Source organism: Chiloscyllium plagiosum, unplaced genomic scaffold (genome assembly GCF_037043375.1).
Source record: "Chiloscyllium plagiosum isolate Xiang-an unplaced genomic scaffold, Cpla_swu_hap1 HiC_scaffold_45, whole genome shotgun sequence".
NCBI lineage: Eukaryota > Metazoa > Chordata > Chondrichthyes > Orectolobiformes > Hemiscylliidae > Chiloscyllium > Chiloscyllium plagiosum.
The window spans coordinates 4,152,364-4,178,356 of record NW_028270183.1 but is presented as its reverse complement, the minus strand read 5'-3'; the positions used below and the strand labels follow the sequence as shown (position 1 = coordinate 4,178,356).

At 50.9% G+C, this 25,993-nt stretch overlaps 1 protein-coding gene across 1 annotated transcript in view; it reads right to left on the bottom strand.

Moving 5' to 3' along the window:
* LOC122552295 (ras-specific guanine nucleotide-releasing factor RalGPS1-like) overlaps positions 1 to 25,993 on the bottom strand; it is an 83,215-nt gene that overhangs the window by 44,734 nt on the left and 12,488 nt on the right. The window contains exons 3-7 of the mRNA XM_087983172.1: positions 22,887 to 22,982; positions 20,878 to 20,928; positions 11,030 to 11,113; positions 9,877 to 9,969; positions 707 to 833 (exon numbers count right to left, since the gene is read on the bottom strand). Of these exons, the coding sequence (XP_087839298.1) occupies positions 707 to 833; positions 9,877 to 9,969; positions 11,030 to 11,113; positions 20,878 to 20,928; positions 22,887 to 22,982 (451 nt within the window). The remainder of the gene's footprint in view (positions 1 to 706; positions 834 to 9,876; positions 9,970 to 11,029; positions 11,114 to 20,877; positions 20,929 to 22,886; positions 22,983 to 25,993) is intronic.

Below are 25,993 nucleotides of genomic sequence, written 5' to 3'. Positions count from 1 at the left end.
TTACATTGCAGAAACAATAAACTAACACATAGGAATTGTGGATAAGAGAATGTTTCGTTAATAGCAGCCTCCTGCTAACAGTTTCAAAGCTGGTCATTTATTGGACTCATTGAAGGTTTTCAGACTTCAGTAACATTGATGGAGTAAAGTTCAGACGAAGTACCATTTCCAGAATAAAACTGCTCACCAGTGTTCTACCCCAAGGATCCTGATGCATTACATGTTCACTGTAATTCAAATTTTCCCCAGACAACTCTCCTCTTTGCAGAGATTAGAGGTGGATCTGTGCAGTTGCGTAGGAATGAGGCAGAGAGCAACAACCTGAAAAATCAGGCTCACTCTGTTCCCAGAGTTAATTCAGCCTGGTTATTTCAAACATGGATCACACAAACACATCCTCCTACCTCAAAACAGCAGACGTTTTATTGTTTCTAACACACCGTGCATTAACCAGACGAGGCAGAATGGACAAACACCCATCAGTCTGGAGCTGATTTCACCACCGCGAGAATTCTGATCCACAAGGGACAAAGCAAAAGGCAGGAAACCATCAATGAGGGTCACATCAGACACTCCCCTTCCCCCCAGTCCCCGGGCTCAGACACCAGTCAATGGGACAGCAGGCACCAATACTGAAATATGGGAAGTTTGGAGCAGATCCTGAACATGCAGCCGCCCTGTGAGAGATAGAGGAGATTAAACTCACCTAAATATGGAATACATGGGGTCGCTTTCAAACTGCAAATATAATTTCGGAGCATTTCATAGTTATCGCCGTTGGACGTCAGGGTCTGCAGCTTCTCAAACGTAGCCTTATCTTTCCTGCTCAACAGCTATAACCAAAAGAACACAAGCTTAATGACAACATTCTGCTTTTATACGAACCACAATAGGATTACACTCTCACAGCACAGTGAACAACTGACACCACAGGAGAACATCAGGTCCATTCAGGGAGCAAGTCCCACTGCCCCACTCCCTACTGCCCCCACCGCAATCCCAATCTAATCCCACTGCCCCACTCCCTACTGCCCCCACCCCAATCCCACTGCCCCACTCCCTACTGTCCCCACCCCAATCCCAATCTAATCCCACTGCCCCACTCCCTACTGCCCCCACCCCAATCCCAATCTAATCCCACTGTCCCACTCCCTACTGCCCCCACCCCAATCCCAATCTAATCCCACTGTCACACTCCCTACTGCCCCCACCCCAATCCCAATCTAATCCCACTGTCCCACTCCCTACTGCCCCCACCCCAATCCCAATCTAATCCCACTGTCCCACTCCCTACTGTCCCCACCCCAATCCCAATCTAATCCCACTGCCCCACTCCCTACTGTCCCCACCCCAATCCCAATCTAATCCCACTGCCCCACTCCCGACTGCCCCCACCCCAATCCCAATCTAATCCCACTGCCCCACTCCATACTGCCCCCACCCCAATCCCAATCTAATCCCACTGCCCCACTCCCTACTGCCCCCACCCCAATCCCAATCTAATCCCACTGCCCCACTCCCTACTGCCCCCACCCCAATCCCACTGCCCCACTCCCTACTGCCCCCACCCCAATCCCAATCTAATCCCACTGCCCCACTCCCTACTGCCCCCACCCCAATCCCAATCTAATCCCACTGCCCCACTCCCTACTGCCCCCACCCCAATCCCAATCTAATCCCACTGTCCCACTCCCTACTGCCCCCACCCCAATCCCAATCTAATCCCACTGTCCCACTCCATACTGCCCCCACCCCAATCCCAATCTAATCCCACTGTCCCACTCCCTACTGCCCTCACCCCAATCCCAATCTAATCCCACTGCCCCACTCCCTACTGCCCCCACCCCAATCCCAATCTAATCCCACTGACCCACTCCCTACTGCCCCCACCCCAATCCCAATCTAATCCCATTGCCACACTCCATACTGCCCCCACCCCAATCCCAATCTAATCCCACTGCCCCACTCCATACTGCCCCCACCCCAATCCCAATCTAATCCCACTGTCCCACTCCATACTGCCCTCACCCCAATCCCAATCTAATCCCACTGTCCCACTCCCTACTGCCCTCACCCCAATCCCAATCTAATCCCACTGTCCCACACCATATACCCCCACCCAAATCCCACTGTCCCACTCCCTACTGCCCCCACCCCAATCCCACTGTCCCACTCCCTACTGCCCCCACCCCAATCCCACTGCCCCACTCCCTACTGCCCCCACCCCAATCCCACTGCCACACCGCGATCCCAATTTAATCCCACTGACCCACTCCCGACTGCCCCCACCCCAATCCCAATCTAATCCCACTGCCCCACTCCCTACTGCCCCCACCCCAATCCCAATCTAATCCCACTGCCCCACTCCCTACTGTCCCCACCCCAATCCCAATCTAATCCCACTGTCCCACTCCCTACTGCCCCCACCCCAATCCCACTGCCCCACTCCCGACTGCCCCCACCCCAATCCCAATCTAATCCCACTGCCCCACTCCCTACTGCCCCCACCCCAATCCCAATCTAATCCCACTGCCCCACTCCCTACTGTCCCCACCCCAATCCCAATCTAATTCCACTGTCCCACTCCCTACTGCCCCCACCCCAATCCCACTGCCCCACTCCCTACTGTCCCCACCCCAATCCCAATCTAAGCCCACTGTCCCACTCCCTACTGCCCCCACCCCAATCCCACTGCCCCACTCCCGACTGCCCCCACCCCAATCCCAATCTAATCCCACTGCCCCACTCCCTACTGCCCCCACCCCAATCCCAATCTAATCCCACTGCCCCACTCCCTACTGTCCCCACCCCAATCCCAATCTAATCCCACTGCCCCACTCCCTACTGTCCCCACCCCAATCCCAATCTAATCCCACTGTCCCACTCCCGACTGCCCCCACCCCAATCCCAATCTAATCCCACTGCCCCACTCCCTACTGCCCCCACCCCAATCCCAATCTAATCCCACTCCCTTCTGCCCCCACCCCAATCCCACCCCAATCCCACTGCCCCACTCCCGACTGCCCCCACCCCAATCCCAATCGAATCCCACTGCCCCACTCCCTACTGTCCCCACCCCAATCTAATCCCACTCCCTACTGTCCCCACCCCAATCCCAATCTAATCCCACTGACCCACTCCCGACTGCCCCCACCCCAATCCCAATCTAATCCCACTGCCCCACTCCCTACTGCCCCCACCCCAATCCCACCCCAATCCCACTGCCCCACTCCCGACTGCCCCCACCCCAATCCCAATCTAATCCCACTGCCCCACTCCCTACTGCCCCCACCCCAATCCCAATCTAATCCCACTGCCCCACTCCCTACTGTCCCCACCCCAATCCCAATCTAATCCCACTGACCCACTCCCGACTGCCCCCACCCCAATCCCAATCTAATCCGACTGCCCCACTCCCTACAGCCCCCACCCCAATCCCAATCTAATCCCACTGCCCCACTCCCTACTGTCCCCACCCCAATCTAATCCCACTCCCTACTGCCCCCACCCCAATCCCACCGCCCCACTCCCGACTGCCCCCACCCCAATCCCAATCTAATCCCACTGCCCCACTCCCTACTGCCCCCACCCCAATCCCAATCTAATCCCACTGCCCCACTCCATACCGTCCTCACCCCAATCCCACTGTCCCACTGCCTACTGCCCCTACCCCAATCCCACTGCCCCACTCCCTACTGCCCCTACCCCAATCCCACTGCTCCACTCCCTGCTGCCCCCACCCCAATCCCAATCTCTTCCCACTGCCCCATTCCAATCCCACTGTCCCACTCCCTACTGCACCCACCCCAATCCCAATCTAATCCCACTGCCCCACTCCAGACTGCCCCCACCCCAATCCCAATCTTATCCCACTGCCCCACTCCCTACTGACCCCACCCCAATCCCAATCTAATCCCACTGCCCCACTTCCTACTGCCCCCAGCCCAATCCCAATCCAGTCCCACTGTCCCACTCCCTACTGCCCCCACCCCAATCCCAATCTAATCTCACTGCCCCACTCCCTACTGCCCCCACCCCAATCCCAATCTAATCCCACTGCCCCACTCCCTACTGTCCCCACCCCAATCCCAATCTAATCCCACTGCCCCACTCCCTACTGCCCCCACCCCAATCCCAATCTAATCCCACTGCCCCACTCCCTACTGTCCCCACCCCAATCCCAATCTAATCCCACTGTCCCACTCCCTACTGCCCCCACCCCAATCCCACCCCAATCCCACTGCCCCACTCCCGACTGCCCCCACCCCAATCCCAATCTAATCCCACTGCCCCACTCCCTACTGCCCCCACCCCAATCCCAATCTAATCCCACTGCCCCACTCCCTACTGCCCCCACCCCAATCCCAATCTAATCCCACTGCCCCACTCCCTACTGTCCCCACCCCAATCCCAATCTAATCCCACTGTCCCACTCCCGACTGCCCCCACCCCAATCCCAATCTAATCCCACTGCCCCACTCCCTACTGCCCCAACCCCAATCCCACTGCCCCACTCCCGACTGCCCCCACACCAATCCCAATCTAATCCCACTGCCCCACTCCCTACTGCCCCCACCCCAATCCCAATCTAATCCCACTGCCCCACTCCCTACTGTCCCCACCCCAATCCCAATCTAATCCCACTGACCCACTCCCGACTGCCCCCACCCCAATCCCAATATAATCCCACTGCCCCACTCCCTACAGCCCCCACCCCAATCCCAATCTAATCCCACTGCCCCACTCCCTACTGTCCCCACCCCAATCTAATCCCACTCCCTACTGCCCCCACCCCAATCCCACCGCCCCACTCCCGACTGCCCCCACCCCAATCCCAATCTAATCCCACTGCCCCACTCCCTACTGTCCCCACCCCAATCCCAATCTAATCCCACTGACCCACTCCCGACTGCCCCCACCCCAATCCCAATCTAATCCCACTCCCTACTGCCCCCACCCCAATCCCACTGCCCCACTCCCGACTGCCCCCACCCCAATCCCAATCTAATCCCACTGCCCCACTCCCTGCTGCCCCCACCCAAATCCCAATCTAATCCCACTGCCCCATTCCAATCCCACTGTCCCACTCCCTACTGCCCCCACCCCAATCCCAATCTAATCCCACTGCCCCACTCCCGACTGCCCCCACCCCAATCCCAATCTAATCGCACTGTCCCACACCATACTGCCCTCACCCCAATCCCACTGTCCCACTCCCTACTGCCCCCACCCCAATCCCACTGCCCCACTCCCTACTGCCCCCACCCCAATCCCACTGCCCCACTCCCTACTGCCCCGACCCCAATCCCACTGCCCCACTCCCTACTGCCCCCACCCCAATCCCACTGCCCCACACTGCCCCCACACCAATCCCACTGCCCCACTCCCTACTGCCCCCACCCCAATCCCAATCTAATCCCACTGCCCCACTCCCGACTGCCCCCACCCCAATCCCAAACTAATTCCACTGCCCCACTCCCGACTGCCCCCACCCCAATCCCAATCTAATTCCACTGCCCCACTCCCTACTGCCCCCACCCCAATCCGAATCTAATCCCACTGCCCTACTCCCTACTGCCCCCACCCCAATCCCAATCTAATCCCACTGCCCCACTCCTTACTGCCCCCACCCCAATCCCAATCTTATCCCACTGCCCCACTCCCTACTGCCCCATCCCAATCCCAATCTAATCCCACTGCCCCATCACAATCCCAATCTAATCCCACTGCCCCAATCCCTACTGCCCCCACCCCAATCCCAATCCAGTCCCACTGTCCCACTCCCTACTGCCCCCACGCTAATCCCAATCTAATCCCGCTGCCCCACTCCCTACTGCCCCCACCCCAATCCCAATCTAATCCCACTGCCCCACTCCCTACTGCCCCATCCCCATCCCAATCTAATCCCACTGCCCCATCACAATCCCAACCCAGTCCCACTGCCCCACTCCCTACTACCCCACCCCAACCCAGTCCCACTGCCCCACTCCCTACTGCCCCCACCCCAATCCCAATCTAATCCCACTACCCCACTCCCTACTGCCTCATCACCATCCCAATCTAATCCCACTGCCACACTCCCTACTGCCCCATCACCATCCCAATCTAATCCCACTGCCCCATCACAATCCCACTGTCCCACTCCCTACTGCCCCCACCCCAATCCCAATCTAATCCCACTGTCCCACTCCCTGCTGCCCCCACCCCAATCCCAATCTAATCCCACTGCCACACTCCCTACTGCCCCATCACCATCCCAATCTAATCCCACTGCCCCATCACAATCCCACTGTCCCACTCCCTACTGCCCCCACCCCAATCCCAATCTAATCCCACTGCCCCACTCCCTACTGCTCCCATCGCAATCCCAATCTAATCCCACTGCCCCACTCCCTACTGCCCCCACCCCAATCCCAATCTAATCCCACTGCCCCAATCCCTACTGCCCCCATCCCAATCCCAATCTAATCCCACTGCCCCACTCCCTACTGCCCCCACCCCAATCCCAATCTAATCCCACTGCCCCAATCCCTACTGCCCCCATCCCAATCCCAATCTAATCCCACTGCCCCACTCCCTACTGCCACCATCCCAAACTAATCCCACTGCCTCACTCCCTACTGCCCCCATCCCAATCCCACTGGCCCACTCCCTATTGCCCCCATCCCAATCCCACTGGCCCACTCCCTATTGCCCTCACTCCCAAACTAACCCCACTGCCCTGTCATGTTATGACCCCACTAATGGTAATACCACACAAGTCAGATTCCAGAGTGAAATCTAGCTTCATGTACTAGAACTACTTTTCCCTAATTTTAGTTACCATGCTGTTCAGTCACTGAACATATTCAGACAAGATTACCAATGTGTTTTTGGCAAAAAAAAAGCAAGTTTCTTACACAAAGCAGACCAAAATAATTATATATTTAGAAACTGCTCATCATAAACAGTAAAAAGAAAGAATCAATCTTTTACACCAACAATATCCTTTACAGACACTCAACCCCAGTGAAGTATCACTCCTCGAGGGTAGTTGCTCAGTTGGGTGGACAGCTGCTTTGCGATGCTGACTGACACCAACAGTGTGGATTCACTACAAGCATCTCACCTTCTCAACCTCACCTGAGATGACCCTCAGGTGAAGTTAATCACCAGTTGTCTGTCTGTCTCACTCTCTATGCGATGAGAAAGCAACCACTGGGAATGTCAGTAACACTGCTGCCTTCATACAGCTATTCTTTCCTCAACGAGTAAGGCCACAAATGTTTCCTTGCACATGAGTCTCCCAGTCTATCCCAAGCGCCAGGTTAACTCACTGACGTCTAGCCCTGTTTCTTCCTGGGCTGTGGAAACAGTTTTTTCCAGTTCTGAAGGACCTGGAGACGTCCAAAACCAAACTGCCTTCCTGCTGCCACAAACCTTCCCTTCTGAACTGAACCAACCTCTGACTCTCCTGCTCCTCTGATGCTGCCTGACCTGCTATAAACTTTAACTTCGGAAAAGCTTCAGCAATTATCTCACCAGGTCGCTTCTCTGGTCATTTAGCTTAAATCAAATACGTTGATACAGTGGCTCAGTGGTTTAGCACTGCTGCCTCACAGCACCAGGGCCCCAGGTTCGATTCCAGCCTCGAGTAACTGTCTGTGTGGAGTTTGCACATTCTCCCAGTGTCTGCGTGGGTTTCCTCAGGGTTCCTCCCCCAGTCCAAAGATGCGCACGTCAGGGGTGAATTGGCCATGCTAAACTGTTCATAGTGTTAGGTGCATTAGTGAGAGGGGGGGATGGGCTACTCTTCGGAGGGTCGGTGTGGACTTGTCAGGCCGAAGAGCCTGTTTCCACACTATAGGGAATCTAATCTAATGGGCGGCACGGTGGCACAGTGGTTAGCACTGCTGCCTCACAGCTCCAGAGACCCAGGTTCAATTCCCGCCTCAGGCGACTGACTGTGTGGAGTTTGCACGTTCTCCCCGTGTCTGCGTGGGTTTCCTCCGGGTGCTCCGGTTTCCTCCCACAGTCCAAAGATGTGCAGGTCAGGTGAATTGGCCATGCTAAATTGCCCATAGTGTTAGGTAAGGGGTAAATGTAGGGGTATGGGTGGGTTACGCTTCGGCGGGGCGGTGTGGACTTGTTGGGCCGAAGGGCCTGTTTCCACACTGTAATGTAATCTAAAAAAAAACCAAAAAAAATCTAATCTAAATGATTCATTGGAAATGTCACGTTAACTCACTGGTAAAGGTTTCTGACCCTTAAAATAAAAATCCCTCTTCCAGAACTGAAAACCAAAAACACCTACCTACTTCTACTTCAAAAACCAAATGCCCAAATAACAAGATCTCTTTTCTTCATTATGTGGGCGTTTATTTCCCATCCCTAATTGCCCAGAGGGCAGTTAAGAGTCAACCCCATTGCTGTGTGCCTGGAGTCACACACAGGACAGACCGGGTAAGGATGGCTGTCTCATTCCCTACAGGCTTTAGAGAACCACATGGACTTTCCCTGACAACAGGCAGAGGATTCATGGTCATCATTAGACTCTTAATTCCAGGTTTTATTTTAAATGTCTTGACAGAATTCAAACATTGCCTGAGTCTCTAGGCTAACAGTCGAGAGTGGGGTGCTGGAAAAGCATAGCAAGTCAGGCAGCATCAGAGGAGCAGGAGAGTGTATGTTTCAGGCAAGAACCCTTCATCAGGAAGGGCTTTTCCAGCACCCCACTCTCCAGCACCTGCAGCCCTCACTTTCTCTCTAGATTGAGAGCCCAGCGATAATACCACTAGGCCATTCACCACAGCTCTGCATCTACCCCAAACTAATCCCATACTCTGCCGAGTTCCTGCCTGAACAGGTTGAGGAGGCAGGGGGAAGAGAGTAAATTTCACGTGAAGAGATCTGTTCTGAAGTCAGTCTTGTGGGAAGTGCAGAGATGCACAACGTAATTGTTTAGCTGAAATTGATGAAAATTAATTCACAGACAAAAAAAAGAGAGAGATTCAGATGAAAACCAAACTGCACAGCACCGAACAATCCAGGAGCATTAGGACAGCCAGTCTGCTGCCTGCTCTGTATACTCTTCTCTCCAAATAAAGATCTCTCCAAGGCCTCAATTGAACTGAGCTCTGCCACAGTTCCAGGCAGTGCACTCCACAGGCTCTTGACCTCTTTAGGAGAGGGGACAGCTTTTCCCAATCTACTTTGTGCAGCCTGTTCAGGACTTGGAAAGCCTCTACGAATCTCTATCAGCTTTCTCTCCAAGAACAGTCCTAATCATTTCCAACCGACCCTCCTCACTGAATAAACTAAATGAAAGAGCATGGACGGAATGAATGAACAAAACCAGACCCTTACGCTGAAAACAAGATAAGGCCACAAGATGAACCTCACTATTGTATTTTTCTGACTTTATAGTCTGTGTTTTGGTTTATTTTCCATGTTCTAACTTGACACCAGACAGTGGCAACACTAAACGCCACTTCTCGCTGAATTTGGAATAAACAAATGTAAAAATAATCAAATGATATGAAGGTTAACTAGCCAACAAAGCTCGTATCTCTTCTGTTAATTACGCTTTTCAGTCTGTTTCACAACCAACACAAATATTCAAAACCCACCATAATCCCACGACTGAACCAGTTTCATCTAATCCCTGCACTGCCTGACCAGATTAGGACTCTCTGATAAAGAAACAAAACAGTGGGGCTGCCGGAGATCAGAGGCAAACACAGGCAATGCTGGAGAAACGTCACATCTCTGGTGAGGGAGAGATGATGGGGGGGGGGGGGGGGGGGGGGGGGGGAGTTAATGCTGGATTCTTCTTCAGTCTGGTACAGTGTTCAGTACCACCACCAACAATTAAACGAGAAATAGACCGTGACCTACCGCCCATGTTTTCCTCAGCCTGTACACTGGTGTGCTCTGTAATGCTGAAACAACAGCCATCAATCCATGAAGATTATGGAGAGCCTGAAGTTTCTGCAAAAACAAACAAACTAGTTTTTATAGAAATCCTTTCCCTGCCCTGAGGGGCACACACGCGATGAAACGTTTGGGAGAGAAGACCTTATTCCATTCTCTCTCTAACAGGGTTCATTACCAAAGGCTTTCTGAAGTTTAGCAAGTGGGAAGCAGCACTTTCATCATCTGGAACAACCTCTCAACAATCACACGCTTGGGGCAAGTGAGTGAATTCTCAGGGCCAACACCGAGTCAACTGGTCAAACCTGCAGCTTACTGCACGGCTCCTCTCGGGATCAAAAGAAACTCACTTTTGCAATTTGATAAAATGCCCGACAACTTGCACTCTTCTTTTCAGAGACTGTTTGGTGAGGATCTCTCGGATGACCCAGAAACTGACCTGAAAAAGACAGAACCCCTCACTTCTCTGTCGTCATAATACCATTGCCTCAGAGGGCTGTGGAAGCCAAGTCATTGAGTGCGTTTAATCCAGAAATAGATGGGTTCTTGATTAGTAAGGGGGGGTCAAGGCTTAGAGGGAGAAGGTGGGACAAGGGGATTGAGAAACATCAGCCATGATCAAACAGTGGAGGTGATTCAATGGGCCAAATGCTACTACTTCATCCAGGCTCTGACAGTCTTGGACACCAATAGGTTTTAGTCAAGAATGTTAGAGGTCATTCTCCTGCATTGAATTTATTGCATCAGAAAGTTTAAACGTCAGAACTCCTCCACTTCCATGGATCCCATTAATAGACAGCTTCACAGCAGCTTAAGATTTTATTTCTCTTTCTCCAGCCCAGATCTGGACTTGTTCTGACTGTAAATATCAGTAGGCTGATTGGGGGGGGGGGGGGGGGGACATTTAACTGAAATACCAACAGCAGGAGTGAGAAATAAACCTGGAACAAGGGGACAGAGGCTCTGGGGGAGTGACAGGCAAAAGGTGCTGAATGTGGACAGATTTCCAGACCTGGGCAAGATCAGTTCAACAATACAGAAATTAAACAGACCAAATCAGTTAGAGATTTCAACACCTCTGTTTAATTACCAGATGTTGCCTGGTTTGACACTTTACCTGGTTAAACCTCCTGGTAAAAGCGACCACATTTGGAGCCAAAGTGTGTTTCTCTTTCTTGTTCCAATTGCAATTAGACAACTCCTGTTTGGACAGAAAACAATCATTCAGGATTTAATTCCATACCCAACAAAAACGGAGTCAGTTATTGGTCCAGATCCCAATTTGAAATTCACCCTTTATTCCAAATATGATTCAAGGTATGCATGAAGATTCGTCGCCTGGGTGCTGGTTGTTGTGGTTGTGGGTATGTTCACCGAGCTGGGAAGTTGATTTACAGACGTTTCGTTCCCTGTCTCGGTGACATCCTCAGTGTTTGGAGCCTCCTGTGAAGCGCTGCTGTCCTGTGTCACCTGGAGTTCATTTACCGCACTGTCGGGGGGGTCAGTGCTGAGGGAGCACCGCACTGTCGGGGGGGGGGGGGGTCAGTGCTGAGGGAGCGCCGCATTGTCGGGGAGGGGGGGAGGGGGGTCAGCGCTGAGGGCGCGCCGCACTGTCGGGGGTGGGTCAGTGCTGAGGGCGCGCCGCACTGTCGGGGGTGGGTCAGCGCTGAGGGCGCGCCGCACTGTCGGGGGTGGGTCAGCGCTGAGGGCGCGCCGCACTGTCGGGGGTGGGTCAGCGCTGAGGGAGCGCCGCACTGTCGGGGGTGGGTCAGTGCTGAGGGAGTGCCGCACTGTCGGGGGCGGTGGGGGGGTCAGCGCTGAGGGAGCGCCGCACTGTTGGGGGCGGTGGGGGGGTCAGCGCTGAGGGAGCGCCGCACTGTTGGGGGGGGGGGGGGGGGTCAGTGCTGAGGGAACGCCGCATTGTCGGAGGTCGTCGTGTTAAACTGAGGCTCCACCTGTTCTCTGCAAAGATCCGTCATCAGTTACTCAAAGAGGAAGAGGAGAGCTCTCCCTGTGTGCCTTGGATAATATTTAACTCCACACCCATCACTTGATCCTGATCTCATTCCTGTTTAATGGTTTGGAGATGCCGGTGTTGGACTGGGGTGTACAAAGTTAGAAATCACACAACACCAGGTTATAGAGCAACAGGTTTAATTGGAAGCACACTAGCTTTCAGAGTGTCGCTCCTTCATCAGGTGGTAGTGCTTAATGGGATCTTGCTGTGCACAGATAGGCTGGTGTGTCTCCTACATGAGTGACCACACTACATGGTAACTTCACTGGGTATTAAATGAGCAGACTTCCAAATTTGATGAAACGTTTTACATAAAGAGTTAGCATTCGCCCCAAAAATTTGCAAAAGGTGATGAGCAAGTCCAGTTTGGTGCTTGAACGCAAACTCAGAATGGGAGTTCCATTTATCCAGTAAAACGTACCCGATATGGTGCAAGGTACAGGTTAACATCAGGCTACTGTGCATTAAAACTCACAACATGGTTTCAATTAACTCAAACAAAGGCAGATAATGGCCAATGATTGTATCTGAATCACCCTTCAACTAATGATCAACTACAGATTCACATTTGGAGATAATATTTAAGACACTATTTGTAGATCTGAGATTTTAAAAAGTACCTAAAGTAAGCTGCTGATCCAATCAAGTTTTGTTTTTTTTGAAGGGGGGGGGGGCATTGGAAATGAAACATTTCATCAAATAAATTCCAAGATTGAAGACAGATGTTTTTCCAGACTCTTGAATTTTAATTACATGACTTCGTTCTTTGGCAAACTGCATGAGTTGGTCATAAAATGATTTTTATTAAATCAAGATTATTTTAATTTGGAGAGAAAGTGAGACCATGGGGGTTGGGAGGGGGGGAGGCGCTGAACAAAGTGATGAAGTAAATATCCCAGCCAGAGGCTGGAGTTGACCCTCTCCAGCTTTCCAAAAGCAGTCGCTGTTTGAAACCGGTGGAATCCAACGGAAGATTCCAATCCCTTGCTTTGAGCGGCCAGGCACCCAGGTTCAAGAAAGTGGATCACCCCAAACAGACTGCCAACAAGCCTCTAACAACTGGCATGCAGTTAACCAACAATAAGTTGCATTTAGATAGCATCTTTCACAGAGGGAAGCATTCCAGGTACTTCACCAGAGTGTTATCAGCAAGCTATTGATGGAGATCTAGCCCCTGGGCTGCCAAATGCTTGGTCAATGAGTTATTGGACAAGGCAACGGGTGGGTCGGGGGGAGAAGGTTCAGAAGAGAATAGGTCTTTATCAGCTCAAGGTTTGCCCACCTCCCAGTGGTGGGCAGCATACTGGAATGAGAGGAACATAGAGATTGGAGGTCCTGCAATGACAATTCAGGCAATTACGTAATAAACTAGAAAGCAGGACCTCCAGGGTAGTAATCTCAGCATTACTCCCCATGTCACATGCTACCAAGGCTAGGAACAGAGACATAGTACAATTCAGCATGTGGCTAAAGAGCTGGTGTAGGCAGGAGGGCTTCAGCGAGGTGAGTCATTGGGATGTCTACCAGGGAAGGTGACAAGTCAACAAGAAGGACTTGTCTCACCTAAACTGGATGGGCACCAATATCCTAGCAGGGAGGTTTGATGGTGCCATTCGGGAGAGTTACGTGTGGTTAAGGGGGCTGGGAACAGGAGCAGCAGGTCAGTAAGTACAGAGGCTGGGGAAACGTTTGAGACTAAGACAAGTATAGCTAAGAGGAAGCGCAGTCAGGGAGAGGTTGCTGAGCTCAGTGGAACTGGAGGGCTGGACTGTATTCATTTCAATGTAAGTAGAAGAACAGTTAAGACAGGTGAACTTAGAGCCTGGATTAATGCATGCAATGATAATGGTGCTTTCACAGAGGGATGTTGAAAGAGGGACAGGATTGGCAGCTTAACGTTCCGGAATATCAGTGTTTCAGATGAGACAGGGAAGCAGAGGTGGGGGACTGCATAACTGGTTAGGAAGCATAGCAAACTGTGCTGGGGTGGACACCCTTCAGTGAGGCATTATGGGTACAGCTCAGGAACAAAAGGGTGCAATCAGTGGTAGGATTGGACAATAGACCTCCCAGCTTTCAGCAGGAAAGAGGGGAAGGCACGTGTATTCAGATTCACGGTTGTTGTGGTGGGTGAGTTTAACATTCCCCCCCCCCCTCCCCATATTGACTAGGACTCCCTCAGTGCTGGGGATTCGAATGGGGAGCAGTTTGATAGGTGTGTCCAGGAGGGCTTTTCGAAACAGTATACGGAGAGTCCAATGAGGGAGTGTGCCAGATTGCATGTACTATTGGGAAATGAGACTGGCCAGGTGATCAAAGTTTCAGTGGGGCAGGATTTTGGGAATAGTGACCATAATTCCACAAGTTTTCAGATATTTATGGATAAAGACAAGAGTAGACCTTGGACAAAGGTGTTAAACTGGCCTAAGGCCAACTATGACCAGGTTAGACAAAGTTAGAAATCACAACCCAGGTTAGAGCCCAACACGTTTATTGGGAAGCACTAGCTTTCAGAGCGCTGCTCCGAAAATAAACCTGTTGGACTCTAACCTGATGTTGTGCGATTTTTATCTTGGTCCAGCTCCGTCCAACACCGGCATCTCCACATCAAATTAGACAAAGAATTGGTGAATGTGAATTGGGGAGCAGCTGTTTGAGGGTAAACCCACATCCGACATGTGGGAGTATTTTAGAGACCAGTTGAGTAGACTGCACCACAGGCACGTTCCTGTGAAAACGAAGGGCAGGAATGTCAGGATTCAGGAACACGGGATGACGGGGGCGTTATCGGCCGAGTTTAAGAAAAGAAATAAGTGTACCCAAGGTCTACCAACTAAAAACAAACGCAGTCCTTAAAGAATATACAGAAAGTAGGAAGGAGCTGCGATGGGCAGTTAGGGCGGCGACAAGGGGCTGGGAAATGTCTTTGGTCAGCAGAGTTATATACGTACATTAGAAACCGGAGTGTAACTAGGGAAACCAGTCTACCCACTCAAGGATAAAGGAGAGGGGTTGGGTATGGAGCCAGAGGAAATGGGAGAGAACCTTAATGAGCACTTTACACCAAGGGGAGGGGGATCTGAGGGACGCTGAGGTTAGGAAGAATATTCTTGGGCAAGTCAGCATAATGAAGGAGGAGGTCGGAGGTCAGAGGTCTCCACCATGAAAACAGGCCTTCCAGTCCAATTCGCCCATGCCAACCAGACTTCCAAAACTGAACCAGCTCTCATTTGCCTGCATTTGACCCATCTCCCTCCAAACCTTACCCATCCATGGACCTGTTTTTTAAATGTTGTCATTGTAGATGCCTCTGTCACTTCCTCTGGCAGCTCATTCCACAACATGCACCACAGCGGGATATAGATAGATTATAGATGTGGACAGAGAAATAACAGATGGAGTTTAATCAGGACAAATGCAAAGTGATGCATTTTGGAAAGTCAAATTTAGGTGTAAATTATACAATAAATGACAGAACCCTCAGGAGAGTTGACATACAGAAGGAATGAGGTGTACAGGTCCACAATCCCTGAAAGTAGCAACTCAGGTGGATAAGGTGGTCAGGAAGGCACACAGCATGAATGCTTTCATTGGCGGGACATCCAATATCAAAGTTAGCAAGTTATGTTGCAGCTGTATAAAACTTTAGATAGGCCACATTTGGAATACTGCATGCAGTTCTGGTCACCACATTACCAGAAGGAAGGGGATATTTTGGAGAGGGTGCCCAGAAGGTTTGCCAGGTTGTTGCCGAGTCTGGAGGGTTTTGGCTATGAGGAAAGGTTGGATTAACTTGGATTGTTTTCACTGGAAAAATGGAGGCTGAGGGGTGACCTGATAGAAGTTTACAAAATTATGAGAGCCTTAGATCGGGTGGATAGTCAGAGGGTTTATTTCCCCCCCAGGGTGGAAAGGTCAATTACAAGAGGGCAGAGATTCAAGGTGAGAAGGGGAAAGGTTAGGGGAGAAGTGCAGGGAAAATGATTCACACAGAGGGTGGTGGGTGCCTGGAACACACTGTCAGTGGAGGTGGGGGAAGCAGGCATGCTAGCAACATTTAAGGTGTATCTTGGTAGAACAGGAGGCAAACGGGGGATAGAAACCACTTATGGGCAATAAGTAGTGGGTCTAAACAAGGGTCAGAATCAGCGTTGGCTTGATGGGTCGAAGGGCCTGTTCCTGTGCTGTATTGTTCTGTCCAGGGTTGCAGGAACTTACAGAGGGTCAGGAGGTGAGGCCACGGAGGGAGTTGAACATTACAGCGACCATTTTAAATTCTAAGCACACACCTGGCTACATTCAGCTATCACGGTGTAGGGAAAGATTCAGACAAGCCCCAACAGAAACACCGAACCAATAGCAGTCTCAAAGAAGAATCGCAGTGGACTCAAAACATTAACACACTCTCTCTCGCTCTCCCTCCCCACAAATACTGCCAGACCTGCTGAGTTTTCCCAACACTTCACAATGCTGTTCTGGCTCTCCCCATCCACAGTGATTTGCTGTTGTTTAACCAATCAAGTCTGAATACAAGTTGCTGAGGGAAACCATTTACCCAGAAAGACCATATATGACAGCAACATGGATTGTAAAAGATACAATTAACCAGCAAGAGCTACTGCCCAGAATCTGGGAGGGTTAGGCAATAATTTCTGAATTCACAGTTCCCAAATAACCAGGAGCTGGGTGAGTGGGAACCAGCTCCAAACGGTGTTTCAGTTGCTTGGCAAGGTAATAAAAACAAGACTGCATCTTAAAAGGAATCTATCAAAGCAGCCACATGCACAGCCCCTTGTTGGATCATGTGTCTCTGCTACAGAGCTGCTATGGGAACCAGTCCCGTTAGGTACAGTGCTTGGACAGGACCTTACACAGAGACAGTTGACGCATTGGGACTGACCTTGACCTGCCCCAGACAGAGGGACAAAACCTTGCATCCATCCCTCAGACTGGGCCCCAGTCAGGCTGCTGTGAGGGAGTGGGGGAGTGGATAGATGGGGAGACAGACACAGACCAAAGTTCTATAAACCAGGTGGTACCTCATGTAGTTGTTCATTCACAATCAAAATATTGAACACTGTCTCAATGGAATCTGAAGTCACAGCCCTCAAAACTCCCATCGGGTGGTTATGGGGGTGGGGAGGAGAAAGAGTCAGTGGGGGAAGGGGGGGGTAGAGTGAATTCCAAGAATCTCCCAGCTCAGTAAACCACAATCTCAGAGTTTCCATTTGTCCAATACTGGGGTTGGGGGGCACTCCAGATACAGATGCAGCAACACCAGCTTCAGTCCCACCCCATCACAGAGAAACCGGTGTTCAAAACTCAGGAATTCTCAATCCGGGGATTTGCAATTTTTAGTTCAGTTCGCACCCATTTTGTGTTGTTTGCTGTTTTGCCTTAATTTCTGCAGCAGCAGGGTATTAAACGCGAACATCTGGATTGCCAGCCTCTCACTGTCACTTCAAACAACTACACCTTATTTTAAAGGCTGTTAAACATGAAGCAGCAACAATTAACTCAAAACAAAAAAATACTGTCTGTATGAACAGAAACCGATGCTGTAACAAGGAGATGAAGTTGCTGGCACGGTGAACTCTTAAAATGTGACATTCAAGCAAAATTTGTCGCCTAACTGCAGGAGGTGGTGAAGTTGTCTGATTGGGATTTTATTTTCTAAGTGTCTGTCTCTTTATGTTGACAAGGCAGGCGGGTGGACGCGCTCCTGACCAACAGCCGGGTGGACGCGCTCCTGACCAGCAGCCGGGTGGACGCGCTCCTGACCAACAGCCGGGTGGACGCGCTCCTGACCAACAGCCAGGCAGGCGGGTGGACGCGCTCCTGACCAACAGCCAGGCAGGCGGGTGGACGCGCTCCTGACCAACAGCCAGGCAGGCGGGTGGACGCGCTCCTGACCAACAGCCAGGCAGGCGGGTGGACGCGCTCCTGACCAACAGCCAGGCAGGCGGGTGGACGCGCTCCTGACCAACAGCCAGGCAGGCGGGTGGACGCGCTCCTGACCAACAGCCAGGCAGGCGGGTGGACGCGCTCCTGACCAACAGCCAGGCAGGCGGGTGGACGCGCTCCTGACCAACAGCCAGGCAGGCGGGTGGACGCGCTCCTGACCAACAGCCAGGCAGGCGGGTGGACGCGCTCCTGACCAACAGCCAGGCAGGCGGGTGGACAGACAGAGACAAGACAGCAGGCAGGTGGAGCAGAACACAGGAATCCAGGGTGAACGTGATGATCGCGATGTGGGATAACAGGGAAATTTGAAAACAATGAAGCTAATCTACAATTGGAGCCAAGTAAAGTTATTTTCAAAAGACCAAAGAACACACACAAACTGGAACACTGGGACTCTGCCTCTGGGCTGGTGGGGAGGGGAGACCAAAGAAGGTTCCGGAAAAAAGCAGGGGGCAGTGACGGGGTGGACGGAGGGGGGGGGGGGGGGGGGGGGGCGGGAGGTGGTGTGTGCAGGACATGTGGGAGGGGGTACAGACAGTGGGAGACCTCATGGTCCCCTTCCTTTGTGCATGACTCTCACTCCCACACTTTTGGCTAAACTCAGGCAACTACCTTCTGCACTTGTGTGGCGCCACACTGAAAACCTTGACAGGAGGGCTGTCAAATGAAACCCAGCGCTGAGTCACAGGAGGAGATATCATGGACAGGCAACCAACAAGCCAGGCTGGATGGTGGGGGTTTGAAGGAGCATTCTGTGATGAGGAAAGAGCAAGAGACTCGGGGAGGGAATTGCAAAGCTCATGGTTCTGGAACTTGGCAGCACCGTCACTAGGACTGAAGGAAATGGGTTTCACGGAGCAGGACAGAGTTGGACGGCTGTCGGCCCGAATTCAGGAGATTACAGAGGTCGCACTGAGGCACCAATATCGTGGAGAGATTTGAACTTGAGATGACTTTATTCAATTTGACATGAAGCCATTGTACTAAAACCATCCCATTTAGTTTGAACTTGGTCACCCAGTAAGGTATAATTAACGCAGGTTACCATAGATACATGCAAATATGCAATTAAACCAACAGCAGCACTATTTGGATGGTTTCGGAGGCCGATGACTGAGCAAAGCCTTCGAATTGTCAGGGTCACTACCCGAGGAAAAAACCTTCACATTATCTCAAAGATATTAAAATCCAGGAGCCAACAGCCACCAAAGCAGAGCAATAATCATATTACAGTGAGAAAGAGGAAAATTGTTGTGTGAAAAAATAAAAACAAAATAATTTTCCAGGTGGAGATTATTCACATCTCCACCTGTCAGAACTAGCTGGTTAATCCAGGAATGCACCACTGTAGGACCCGAAACAGCAACTTAGTGACATAGAGCAGTCTCATCACAACCCCACACTGACTAACCTAGAGAGGCTGCTCCCCAGAGTAAAGAGGGGCACTGCTTGTCCTTCTGGTCACTCAGCAACAGGTACCTCCAATTCCTGAAGCCATCCAACATTCCAGAGGCTCCACAAGTTCACAACAGTGATCGAGGGAGACACAGACATCACCAACACCCAGTCACAGCAGCCTGTACCATCTACAAGACACATCGCAGAAGTTCACCAAGGCTCCAGGGACAGCATCTTCCAAGCCCACACCCACCACCATCTAGAAGGACAAGGGCAGCAGAGACTTGGGTTTCTGCAAGTTCCCCTCTGAGTCACTCACCAGCCTGATTGGGAAATATATTTCCATTCCTTCAGTCTCACTGGGCCAAAATCCTGGAATTCCTTCTCTAAGGGCATTGTGGGTCTACCTACAGCACATGGACTGCAGCGGGTCAAGAAGGCAGCTCACTCCCACCTTCCAATCACCATAGGAAGTAGTTAGTGTCCAAGGTCAGCAGCTAGAGGGAAGGCCAATGAAATGTTGGCATTTATCTCAAAGGGAATGGAGTCTAAAAATTGGGAGCTATTTTCAAACTATACAAGACCACACCTGGAACATGGTCAACAGTGTTGGGCCCCTTATCAAAGGAACGATAGGCTGGTCTTGCAGGCAATCCAGAGAACGTCCACTTGGCTGATCCCAGGGATGCAGCAAGGGATTTCCTGATGGGAAGTTGAGTAGGTGGGGTTTGTACTCACTGGAGTTTTGGAAAATGGGAGGTGACCTCATTGAAACAGAGAGTTTCCGAGATTTGGTAGGATAGAGGCAGAGAGGGTGTTTGCCCTTGTGCGAGAGTCATGGACCAGAGAGAATAAAGCTCAGAATGAGGAGTCATACATTTAAGGCAAAGATGAGGAGGAATCTCTACTCAGAGGGAAGTGAATCTATGTGTTTTATTTTTAAACTGCAGGGGCTGTTGAGGCTGGGTAATAAAATAGGTTGATGGACAGGATGGACAGGTTTTTTAATCAGGAAGGGAATCAAGGGTTGTGGGAAAGTGCAGTTGAGGACTATCAGATCCGCCATGAATGGTGGGACAGGCTCAATGGGTCAAATAGTCTACTCCTGCTCTTATGTCTGATGGCCTTCTCCAGGAGAACTAAATGATGAACAACCAACACTAGCCATGTCAACCATGTTCAAGTCCCATCAGAAAATCCTTTTGTGAAAGATGGTCATGTTGACAGCGAGGGTAGCCTCAGTTCTGCACCATTTCAGCACATGGCTAGCTAGTCCTCTCCCCTGACCCAGACTCCTACCCCTCAGCTGAGCTTCTCTATCCCCACAGTCAGTTCCCACTTTCCCATTCCCCTCCTCTACCCCTTCCACGCCTGAAGTACTTATCCCATCCACCCAAAGCCAGCCCTTCTCACCTCCACCGGCCTGAATCCCTGACCCTTGTGCGTCTCTCTCTCTCTCTCTCTCTCTCTCTCACCCCTCTCTATGTCCCCAATCCCACTCCCCCACTCCCCCCCACCCCCCCACCCCCCACCCCCCACCACCCCCCTCCCCCCCCCCCGAATCCCACCTCCAGCCCAGATCCTACCTGGAGTTGAATGGCTCTGAAGATTGGAATGTCAAGTTGGGTGATTTGACTCTGCAATAGAACATTCAGGATCAGTCAAAGCTCAGGATAGAAAATTGAACAGAATTATTTCACCGACAAATAAGAACACCCTATTTCACAATCTGCTCTTCCAGATCAGTTTTTTTTTTATTCATTCACAGGATGGTGTCGTCTCCGGCTGGGCCAGAATGTATGGTCCATCCCTAACTCATCCTCTACAGGAATATAAACAGGAGGTTGCGACAAGCTAGACTTTTCAAAAGTGCCAGTACAGAGCTGATGGGCCAAGTGGCCTCCTTCAGTGCTGTACTAATTTATGATGCTATGGTGAGACATTCACTGCCAAAGGTTTAATAGATACTTACATTACCAAAGCAAGTAAAACAAGAACCACACAAAAATATATTCTTAAAAGGAAACTCGCACTGGCCTTACTGAAAGGCTGACCTGATCTTTCACCATGAACAGGACTCACCTGCCACACTGTCCGAGATTTCCAAAACCAAAATCCACAAACCTTTCACCTTCTCTTCTGCAAACACAGACAGCAGATGCTGATGGTTTTGTGATATGGTTAAGGCATGGTCCAAAGATTGGGGAGATATCTAAGAGTAATATCAACGTACAACCTGCAGAACAATTCACTGCAATTCACTGCAGACTGCTCAGAAACAAAAGGTGACCCTTTCCCCATCTCCAGCCTCCCCTGCAGGATTGAGTTAACGTGAAGAAGTTAACAGAATACCTGACCCAGGCTGATACTCCGATACAGCACGGAGGGAATACTGCACAGTAGCTAATAAACTCTCACTCTCTTTCATTCAAAATAGCCTGGCTTATTTGGTCCCTTTTAAAATATCAATATATTTGGACTTGAAAAACGGTATCCACAAGGGAAGGGGTTCTTTTATACATTAACTTTGTTGCAATAATCTGAGGGGGGGGGGTTGAGAAAAGAAGGGGAACACTGCATCCCTCCTCACCTGGGATTTAACTATTCTGGAACTATCCCATCTAGATTTATTGTGAACTGGGGACTCTCACTCAGGGACTGGTCTTGACAGCAGATGCTGCCTGGCATTGGGTGGTGCCAATGTTACTTGCTAGTTGTTAGGTCAAACCTAGATATTGTCCAGATCCTGTCACACTTTAACATGGACCGTTGCAGTATCTGAGGAGCTGTGAACGGTGGTGAACATTGTGCAATGATCGGTGAACATCTCCACTTCTGACTTTATGGAGGGAAGGCCATTGATGAAGCAGCTGAAGATGGTTGGGCCCAGGACACTGGCCTGAGGCACTCATGGAGCGGAGGTGACTGACTTCCAACAACCACGACCACCTTCAAGGGTGGTGAACAGATCCTGTAGCTGTGGAAGGTGCGACAGAAATCCAAACTCAAGCTCAATGACCAGGTCAGACACTTATAAAACCTGTCATCCATGAATCTGGGTGGGGTTTTCCCACTGGGGCTCTGAAACCGTCCTTCACTCTCTTTCTACAAACAGACCCCTTTCTCCCAGGAAGAGCGTGCCCCCAATCCTGTCACCTCCCTCCAACTGTTCTCCCTCTGGCCCCCTGCCTACTCTCCAGGATTGTCTCCCTGGGCCTGACAGAGTCCTCGGGCCCTGAACCTGAGGGGGGGGGGGGTGAGGGACAGATTCACTGCAGGTAATCCTGACCCCCCTCTCAGATATTCTTGGGAATGTCCACTGGGGAGTTCACTGGATGTTGATCAGTGTTCATTTGAAATGAGCTACAGCCAGAGGGGAGCACAGACTCGGAGTGAAATCGGCAACCTATTGCTCCCATGATATTCAGTACCACCTCTGGGTGAATTTGAGACACTGAAGTTCAAATTCATTCTCTGCAGCTTCACGATCTCACAGCTCATGGCTCCAGGCACCATTATACAACCAAGACCCCCAACTTACTGCCCGCTATCCATCCCCCCCACCCCGCCACAGCCCACTTCATGTTCTACTCACTGCAAATTCTTCTGGAGTCACCATGAGAATGTCAAATACCACAGCATCAAAGTGGAAGTCACAGGAGCCTGTCTGTGTGGAGGGAGCAGCTGGGCTCTGCAGGAGTACAGAAAGCATCAGCAGGAGGTATTCCAGGTCAAGAACATTGATGGCTCCAACACTAACGTCAGCTTCGTTCACTCACACACACAAGCTTGGGAACACTTTCAAATTCCCTGAACCTCTAATGAACACATTTAAAATGTAGGATGCACAGCAACCATTGCTGCACAGCGGGATCCCAGAGTGTTTTGGGACGTTGATGGCGGGATCCTTAGCCAGGACACCAGACACAGCTGCTGACCCACCTCTGGCCCAGTGAGGAGGACGAGGTGACGGAGTGAGACAGTAACTCCTGCTCGCTCCATCAGAAACACAACCCCAGACGCCTGAAACAGAAACATACAGCCCAGGAGAAGGCCACAGAGTCAGTCCTGCCTCTGCTGTCCCTTTGAAGGAGTCATGTCTCCTCAGCCTCACCGACTCCTCCAGCTTGGGAGCAAATCCCTTTCCACCACTTCTCAGGTGCAGCATTCCCAATCCCAACTCCCAGCAAAAATACTCAACTCCTCTCGAGCTCTATCGCCATTCGCTCAGAATCCAGGAGTCATAGTTATTGGGCCTCAATGGGAACAGCTTCACTCGCTCTGTCAAAACTTGGCCAGATCCTCTGGAAAGGTGTCACTTGTTAACCTTTCCTGTCCCTTCCCTGCCTTTCTGTTTCCAGCCTCTTCTCATCCACGAAATGCTGGAATCTCTCCTCGACAACCCAAGGCCCTTCAGGTGGTTCCAGGATTCCCAGAGTTCATCACAGCCTCTCCAGGGAGGTTCCTCATTTGTCGGTCAGAGTAAAGTCTGCTGCCACTCCCCCCTCCCCCCCCCCAACATGAGAGTTTCACCCGACAGAGAAAAAAAAATCCCGAAAGAAACTGCTGGAAATCCGAAACCAAAACAGGAAATGGCTGGAAAAGCTCAGCAGGTCTTGGCAGCTTCTGTGGAGAGAAATCAGAGTTAACGTTTTGGGTCTGGTGACCCTTCCTCAGAACTGATGGCAACTTGGGAAAGGAGGGTTTTTGTACAGAAGATAGGGTAGCAGAAGGTGGGTGCGGAAACAATAGATGGGGAGAGAGCCCAAGGAAGGGGAACAACAGTTGGATAAAGGAATGATTAAAGGTCAGTCTGGGGGAATGAATAACTGCTAACGGGGTCTTTAACAATGGGTTGTGTATGGGAGCAGCTGATTTGACAACAAGACCTGGTGTGTAGGAGTGGGAGGAAAGCAAGTGAAAGGTGATCTAGCCCGAAAATGGCTGAACTCAATCAAAGTCCAGAGGGCTGCAGGGCTTCCAAGTGGAAAAATGAGGAGCTGTTCTCCCAGCTTACGCTGAGCTTCACTGGAGCACTGCACTAAGACTGAGACAGAAGTGTTGGCCAGGGAATAGGGTGGGGTGGTGAACTCGGCAAAAGTGAGGACTGCAGATACTGGAAACCAGAGATTAGATCAGAGTGGTGCTGGTCAGGCAGCATCCGAGGAGCAGGAGAATCGACGTTTCGAGTAAAAGCCCTTCATCAGGAATGGAGGTGTGTTGAACTGGCAGGCAGCTGGAAGCTCAGAGTCTTTTTGCGAACAGAATATAGGTGTTCAGTGAAGCAATTACCCAGTCTGCGCTGTGTAGAGGAGACCGCATTGTGGTCAGCGCACACAGTAGGTTAGATTGAGGGGAGTGAAAGTAAACCCTTGTTTACCCGCAGGGTGTGTCTGGGGTGTACTGAATGGTGGGGAGGGAAGTAGTAAATGGGCTGGAAGTTACACCTTCTGAGATTGCAGGAGAGGGTACCATGAGGCTGTGGGGATGTCGGGAGTGAAGGAGGAGTATTCAGGATGTCCTGGAGGAAATGGTCCTTACCCTGTCAGCGTTCCATAAGGGAGGGGAATACATATGTGGTGGTGACATCTCACTAGAGGTGGTGGAAATGGATGTGGATGATGATGACATTTCACGAAATCAGAGACCTTCCCTCCAATAGCCAGGGTCTGATCTCCCACCCCTTCAATCTTAAACTCCAACACATGAAAAAAATTGAATTAACACCAAAAGTTTAAAATTAACCTCAAAGCATGAAAGCTTTAATCCCACATAATTAGTTAAACCTCCTTCCTCCAAATTTTCATTGGAAACAGGAAGGGAAGAGAGGGGGAAAAGAAACACAAATCGATCTTTTGTATTTGATGCTTAGCCGTAATTAATTTCCTTTCAGAAAGGATCAATATTAACATGGAAAACTATTTCTAATGCTGTTCCAGGAAGATGTGGATTAGCCCGGAAAGCAGAGGACACGAGATAGCAACTGAAGGACAGAACAAAGACACAAAAACATTGCTTGCTCATTGCCAGGATTCTGAATGATATCTATATCTCCACACCTAGAGCAGCCAGAGATGCAACAAATTTAGTTGCAAAATTAACGTCAACTTTTAGATTAGATTAGATTAGATTACATTACAGTGTGGAAACAGGCCCTTCGGCCCAACAAGTCCACACCGACCCGCCGAAGCGCAACCCACCCGTACCCCTACATTTACCCCTTACCTAACACTAGGGGCAATTTAGCATGGCCAATTCACCTGACCCTGCACATCTTTGGACTGTGGGAGGAAACCGGAGCACCCGGAGGAAACCCACGCAGACACGGGGAGAATGTCTGTGTGGAGTTTGCACAGTCGCCTGAGGTGGGAATTGAACCCGGGTCTCTGGCGCTGTGAGACAGCAGTGCTAACCACTGTGCCACCGTGCCGCCCGAAAGCAACGAACAGCTATTCCAAAAGGCACTTTCTTCCTTTTGTTGAAGAGGCAAATAATATTTTCCCTCCCTCATACTTTTATCACATGTCTCACTCAGAAGCGCAGAGTGAGCACAGACTGTGACACAAGTCAATATTGCCCCTCCCTGCCACCATCTCTGGCCGTTACATAGAAACACAATCCACCCCTTTCCCAGTTGCTATATAATGCAGCAAGATAGTGCCTGAAACCTCAGTACAGAGAGTCCCGACTGACGGACAGTAC